General features: G+C 41.9%; 1 protein-coding gene across 1 annotated transcript; it reads left to right on the forward strand.

The window, feature by feature from the left end:
• The first annotated feature begins 1311 nt into the window (after positions 1-1311).
• sox21b (SRY-box transcription factor 21b) lies at positions 1312-3546 on the forward strand. Its single transcript, XM_019882529.1, has 2 exons — positions 1312-1540; positions 1625-3546. The coding sequence occupies exon 2, from the start codon at positions 1641-1643 to the stop codon at positions 2385-2387; it is 747 nt and encodes a 248-aa protein (XP_019738088.1). The 5' UTR covers positions 1312-1540; positions 1625-1640; the 3' UTR covers positions 2388-3546.
• Positions 3547-7618: the final 4072 nt, after the last annotated feature.

Consider the following 7618-nt stretch of genomic DNA (forward strand, 5'->3'; position numbering starts at 1 on the left):
TGCAAAACAAAAATACTGACCAAAAATGGAAGAAAATCACTTTGTGAAAAATGTTGGAACAAAAGAGTCAAATAACAAATAAGAGTGAAATTGATTTGGTAAAATGAAGAAATGGAATTTTATACCTTTGGCAAATTAAGAATAATAAAAAAAGATATACATACCGGTATAAAAAAACATCATCTTCTGAATAATGGTGATTATTTTCTATCATCTGATATAAGAATTGAAAACAATTAATTATATATTTTCCTGTTTTGTGTCATTATCCTGTGGAGGAAATTTTAGGTTTGTGTGTGTGTGTGTGTGTGTGTGTGTGTTTGTGTGTGTGTGTGTGTGTGTGTGTGTTTGTGTGTGTGTGTTTCACATGCACTGCTCAAGACTGTGATCAGCCTCTGCACCAAGCCGCTGAGACAAAATAATGAAAATCATTATGAGAGCAGTGTCTTAAATAATTTCTGGCAAACTACAGGATTCAATTCTGGCATATTACTCATTTAGAAAAAAAAATGCCTTTAATTGTGCAGAATTGTTATGTACTTTTACTGTGCTTTTTTATGTCAATATTTTAAAAGGGAATTAAACTGTGAATTGAATTGTCATTCATTAAAATGTTTCACCTGCAGACATAATTCCTCGTTTATATTTTTCCAAGCCCTCTGCTATTCTCTGATTTTTTTGTTGGACATATATAATAATTAAGAGCAAAGAAGGTGCAAGAAGGGGAAAATAAACCGCAAACCAACAATTTACCGCACAAGTCCGAGCAGATAAGTATAATAATTGCGAAGTTGTGAATCGGCTGTCTGCCCTTGGGAGGGTCTTTTGAAGTGAAAAGAGGGGAAAATGGGGAAGGGGATGTGGGGGTTTGTGGGATTGATGGTGGGTTGAGGAAAGTAATTAATTTCACCGAGCGCGATTAGAAACACTTCAGACCTCCTCAGTGGCTCAATATAGCCACCAAATAGGACAATATGAAAGACTGGGTTAGTATTAAAAGGCACTGGTGGTGGGTGAGGAGGGGTGAAGCGCAGGTGAGGCCAAGCGAGGTGAACAAGCGCACCAAGAGTTCCGCGCGTTCGTGCGTATAATGGACGATTACGCGGGCATTAATAGAAATAAAAACGGACGCTTTTATTAAGGCATACAATGATCGGGCTAACACTGCGCCCATTGAGCATCTCTTTTAAAAAGAGGAAGTAAAGTTAGAGGGAGGAAAAGAGGAAGGGGGCGCAAAAAAAAAAAAAAAAGTCGATCCGCGCCGATGGGAGTTCGAGTGCGCATGCGCCACTGAGCACTTTCACTACCTGCCACACAGGCAGTATTTCACACGCGGCCACAGAGACTTGTCATCCACTTGCGTGCGCGCTGCCTCTGATGCTGGATGACACCCGGAGGACAACGAGACGAGACTGCGTGTTTTTCTTCCCACTGTCGTTTTGCTTGAGCGTGGACAAGAGGATGAAGAGGAGACACTTTTAAGGAATTCTCTCTTTTTGCAGAAGATACTCGCGGGTGGGATGAAGAATTAAAGTCAGAAGTAAGTAAACGACGCGTGACGCTTATTTTCTCAACTAAGTGAGAGCATTTATTTACGTACGCGCGTGTGTCCATTCCTCTTCAGAGAGTTAGTGTGAAGTATGTCCAAACCGATGGATCACGTCAAACGCCCGATGAACGCCTTCATGGTGTGGTCCAGAGCCCAGCGGAGGAAAATGGCCCAGGAGAACCCCAAAATGCACAACTCGGAGATCAGCAAGCGGCTAGGCGCGGAGTGGAAACTTCTGACCGAGTCCGAAAAGAGGCCCTTCATCGACGAAGCCAAGCGTCTGCGGGCCATGCACATGAAGGAACACCCCGACTACAAGTACCGACCCCGGCGGAAGCCCAAGACCCTGATGAAAAAGGACAAGTTTTCCTTCCCGGTGCCCTACAACCTCGGGGAGCACGACGCGCTCAAAGTCAGCGGCCTCTCCGCGGGAGCGCTGCCCGAGAGTATCATCGGCAACCCGGACAAGGCGGCGGCGGCAGCGGCGGCCGCGGCGGCTCGGGTCTTCTTCAACCCGTCCATGTCCACGAACCCTTACTCCTTTTTCGACCTGGGCTCCAAGATGAGCGAGCTCTCGCCGCACTCGTTCCCCTACGCGTCCCCGCTGGGCTACCCGCCGAGCGCCGCCAGTGCTTTCGCGGGGACCGGCGGTGCCGGCGTGGGTGCCGGGACGCATACCCACTCGCACCCGTCCCCAGGGAACCCTGGCTACATGATCCCTTGCAACTGCACGGCGTGGCCCTCCACCGGACTCCAGCCGCCCCTCGCATACATCCTGCTCCCCGGAATGGGGAAGCCTCAGCTCGAACCTTATCCCGCTTACGCGGCGGCGTTATGATCGATCCCACGCGAGAATTAAAAAACAAACAAACTATTGATGCATTAGTTTGATTCATGCATGCACAAACTCGAACATGGGATGACGCGTGCATATATCACATGTATATGGATGATTACCTTTATTTAAGGTCTCCGTGAGAACTCGCCAAACTTCTGCCAATTACCAACGAAAGGAGGGTGGGGGTTGGGGGGGGCTGCTAATTGCACCTGTTGGATTTGGGACTGCCCGACGGTTCGTGGGTGCACCGTGGAAGCATTGTGACACACCTGCAAAACAAACAAACAAAAACATGTACAAAAAAAGTCAGTTTATTTAGTGTTCTGAGGCACCCACGCAGGGACATTTCACTCGCATTATGTGTACATTTAGAGCAGGGGTGGGGAATCTCTGCAGTTTTGATAAAGTCCTACTAAATTTATAATAAAATACAATGGCGCAAATATTTATTATTCTATATTATGCGCAGTTAGACTATTGGGACTTTTTTTTTTTTATAACAGTTCCTCTATTTGTTTTGGAATCGCATGGCCGACATGATTCAATTTGCACCCATGCATGGCCCCTTTATGGCCCACGGGCCTTGGATTCCCCACTCCTGATTTAGAGTTTTTTAAACCATTTTCTAGATGTCTGTAATATTTATTGTTTTAGTGGAATCTATGGTGAGCAAATAAAAAGGACAAGAGTGAATTTGCACATGAGGTGTTTCAAGAGGATGTACCGGTAATTAATTTGACCCAATTCAGACATAAATTTAACTCCCCCAAGGAAAAAAAAACAAAAAAACTTTAAAATAAACCCTTCCTCTTGTGTCGTGCAGGGATTTCAAGAAAACCATTTTTTAAAACAACTAACTCTCATGGAATTTGTATGTTTGTGTTTTCTTTTATGTGTCACCTGTTGAGAAACGTCACGGGAACAATAATAATCATAACAATAAAACTGAACAGGATTAAAAACTAATCGGATTACAGTTTTTGATGTGACGAACATCATTTTTTTCCCTCTCTCTGTGGAGTCCAGGTGAAATGTAAAATACCCCCTTCTCCTCCAAAACGGCCGCTTTTGTCCGGTGTCACTGAGAGTGTATTTAAAGTGGGTGCACCTCCTGAAAGTGCATTTATATAATCTGAATTAAAAGGGACATGAACAACCTGCTGATCACCGTGTGTTCTCAACTATGTTTGTGTGTGATGAATTTCAATCCGGGCCCCCTTTACTCGATTACAGTGGAAGATTGATTCATAAGGATCGGGGCGATTATGCAAAACTAATTTGGACAGTCCAGGGATAATTATCTCCGTCGCGGTTAATTAAACCCTTTGAGCGGAGCTCCGCGTTTGCAACACCCGTGGAACTTCCTCCTTGGGGGAGGGGGGGGGCGCAGCCCACCCATCCCACCACCCACTTAAAAAGAACGTGCAAAGTGACCTCGTGGTACATTGGAAAAAAACCCCACAAAATGTATTAAAATGACTCTTCGTATTTAAGAACACTTGGATGAGTAATTTCATGTAACTGCGCTGCCGTTTAGTGTAATTGTTAAATGATTTCCCTAGAAATCAATTGCATTAAAATCCATCCTTTTTATGATGTTTTATCTTTCAAACAGAGGAAATGTTAATCCCCCCTTCTTTTTCTTTTTTTTTTTGTTAATTCCTTCTCTCTTCTCTGGGACTGTTTAGACGGTCGAGGGGGTTTTGTTTGCGCACAAAACGCGGGTTGGAAGGTTTTGTGCGAGCGTTGTTTGTTGAAGTGGAGCTCGAAGAAAAGCGGCCGCTCTCGCTCATTGTGATGAAAGCAATCAGTGGTATTTGGAAAACTGTTAGCATTGTGCACTTCTTCTGTGTCCATTGTGCAGGATTTCTTTTCACAAGGTCCCCCACGCCCTCCCCTCCTTCCCACCATCTCTCTCTCTCTCTCGCTCTCTCTCTCTCTCTCTCTCTCTCTCTCTCTCTCTCAAGCGATCCAGCTGGACGGAGTGAATAGCGGTGCAATGTGTACACGCTTTGTCCCCGCAAGCCCTTCAAGTAGCCCACACTGAATGGAGTGAGTTGACACTGCATGACAGTGAAACAACATAATAAAAAATACATGAGCGCGTGAATAGGAGCAGGCGCATAAATAAATAAAATGGGTGGCCAAAACTGGATAAACGGAATGACAAAACGGTGAAAGAAGATGGCAGGGTTAACAAAAAAAGATATTTAACACGCCAGATTAGCATCACAATGCAATCTACAAACCAGAACAATTGATGAATGGGTTTACCGGCCAAGAAAGAAATGGACTAAATGCCTTTTGAATAGATGGCCTATGTTTTCTCTGTCTAAGACGGGCCCTGAATGAGGAAAGGTGGAGATGCAACTATGGAAAGAAGTGGAAGAAAAGGCCTTCCTATTAAAACGTTTTCCAGCCTTGGTTCCAAGGTCTTCAAGTGAATAAGAGAGGGGGGGGGGGGTCTGCATCTCACCAAGGGGTTTATGCATTTCGGAAAATTATCGTTCATGAAAATAAATGTCAGGACTAAGTGGCCTTTTCGGGGCATAAAAAAAGCAACTCAAACATGTAATATTACAAAATTTTTTTATAGGTTCCAAGAATTAAGTTACCTGAACAAAAATGAACATTGAGGGGGAAACAACGCAACAATCGTAGAGTTATAAGTGAAGGGGGAAAAATCAGAAGGTTATGAGAATACAGCATTTATATTACAGGAATGCAGTTTTGTGAGAAACAGATTGCAACACGACAAGAAAAAAAGGTGTGATGCTACGATAATAGAACCACAACATTATTGCGCACCCCCCCCCCACCCCCCCAAAAGGCTTAAAGTTCCAGCAATGCTGTCACAGAAGATCTCAAATCCAAACTCCAAAGTCTAACTCTTCTCTCTGAAGTTCAACACACTTTTCCTAAACTTCTCTGCCACACCTGCAAGCAATCCTGGACAAATTCTTCCAGGATCACCCAAAGTTCTATTGGTGCAGCCATCTTGACCATGTCTTCAAAACGGATCCCGCTGAGCTTGGAAAAAAGTGAAGAGAGAGAGAAAAAAATGGACAAACCAGACAAAGCCAGGTCGCCTGAGTAGGGAGGTTGCTCTTGGATGTGACGTTCTTCCCGGCTAGGAACTGTCAGATGCTCACAGCATTGCCATAGAGAAACAGCCCCAAGTTGTCCTGCCACAATTCCCCTCTTCTCGCATATTGAATGAAGCAAACGTCGCATGATCTCTTTATAGACACACGAGCCCACACATGAGAGGAAGCGGCCTAAGTTGGTTTTCAAATACTGTCTAGCTTTTTTGTGACACCAGTCTGGGAACTGTTCCGACACACTTCATGTGTGAAAAGTTCTATTACAGAGATAAAGTAACATTTTTGAGAGTAAAATTTCAATGTTATGAGCATTCCATCACAACATTATGAGAGTCTTGTTGTTATGACAAGAAAGATTACTTATTAAAGTGCATGGTGTTATTTTAAAAAAAGTTGCAATGATGAGAATAAGTTGTTAGGTGACAAGAGTAATTGTAATGTTGCGACAATAAAGTTGCACGAATGCAGGAATAGAGTGGGTTTTTTTTTGAGAAAAAAAACATGCAATTTTATAAGAAAAAAGCTGCAACACTACCAGAGAACCACAGTATGATGTTTAAAAAAAACCCACAAGGTGGAGAAAAACTTCGATGTTATGAAGAAAAAGGTGTTGGGTAACAAGAAGTGTGATGATATGAGAATGATGTCACAATTTTAGTTTTAGGTAAATAAAGTGTTATTTGTTTGGGGTGGGGGGGTGACAACTCTAAAAGAAAAAAAATGTGTATGCAAGAAATAAAAAAGGCGAGAAAAGTCAGTAGTTTGGTTGAGAGAATAAAGAGTTGAGAGCTAATCTGTAACGTTTATTGAAAAAAAAATTCTCTGGGCATGACAAAAAAGTCAACAAAGTTGTACTACTGCAGGAATTAAAAAAAAAAAAAACGCTAGTTATGGGAATTAAGCATCTTAGCGAAGGAATTGAGAGACAATGGAATGGAAAAAATTTGGAAGAAGGGAGAAACTAATATTCACCCCCCAAAAAAATATTACAAGAAATCAGTCAAACAAACAAACAAAAAAACCCCCCTCATATTAAAATGTGAAATCAGTCTTTTCAGAAAAAGGCAAGGCTCCTTTTTTGGGGGGGGTGTGGGGGGGGGTCAACAAATGTGCTACTACACTAGAACAGGATCAGATTTGTATTTTTTAAAGATTCGTAAAAATGTGGTGCTTCCTAAAATAAAGATGTAGTAATCAGAGAAACAAACCATGTTAAAAAAAAAGAAAAATGGAAGTTGCAATCTTATGGAACTAAACCCTTCAAAAAGCTTCATGTTATCTGCAGCATTTTACGAGTTAAAAAAAAAAAGTTTGATTTTTGTTCAGAAAAGTCATAAGGTTACGACAAAAAAGATGTCAGGTTAGAAAAATCAAGATGGATTACAGGAATAATTCATATTTTCAAGTACAATTTGATAACATTCTCCGGAGGCTTCACGGCAGGTTATACATTTACACCCATTTTTTTTTTTTTTTTACATCTATGAGAATTTCTTCTCAATGCTACTTTCCTTCGGTATTTTATCCTGTCACTGCGACCTCGATAACGCTGTGGCACCGGAGAAAAAGGCACAGCCAAAATGATTTTGACATCACTATTCACTCACCTTGAGCCCTATCAAAATCATTTTGGATCTTGTTTTCTTTTTTCTTCTTCTTCTTTTTTCTTTTTATTTGTATTTTTTTTTTTTTTGCAAAGGGGCAACAAATGATTGAATAGGAATTGATTTCTTTTGCACATTTAATCACTAAATATGTGTGTGCAACTATGTTTGTGAATGGGTGACTGGCCCTGATGTGAAGATGCTGAACATTGGAGGAACTCAAGTGGTTGCTCTATACCGGAGGAAATGATTCAGTTTTACTATTGAAAGTACATTTTTATGCCTGACCTTACAGGCAATGAGTGCATTTGCTTTTCTTGCATCGGGGAGAGCGTCAAGGTTGCATGGAGAGAGGGGGAGGAAGCACATTTAGTCAAGTCACCAGAGGAGGAGCGTTAATTCTTTTTATTTTATTTTTTTATGCTGAATGTTTTCATTTCATTCATGACAGTACGGTTAAAGGGCTGAAAGCATCTGCTTTGACATTTGAAAATGGGTCTTAAAAGCAATGTGTCACCCTTCC

This window comes from Hippocampus comes, unplaced genomic scaffold (assembly GCF_001891065.2).
Source record: "Hippocampus comes isolate QL1 unplaced genomic scaffold, H_comes_QL1_v1.1 scaffold111, whole genome shotgun sequence".
NCBI classification, from domain to species: Eukaryota; Metazoa; Chordata; class Actinopteri; order Syngnathiformes; family Syngnathidae; genus Hippocampus; species Hippocampus comes.

What these genes read in the sequence shown, in the direction of transcription:
- sox21b (XM_019882529.1), top strand. Translation starts at nt 1,641, where the DNA reads ATGTCCAAACCGATGGATCACGTCAAACGCCCGATGAACGCCTTCATG.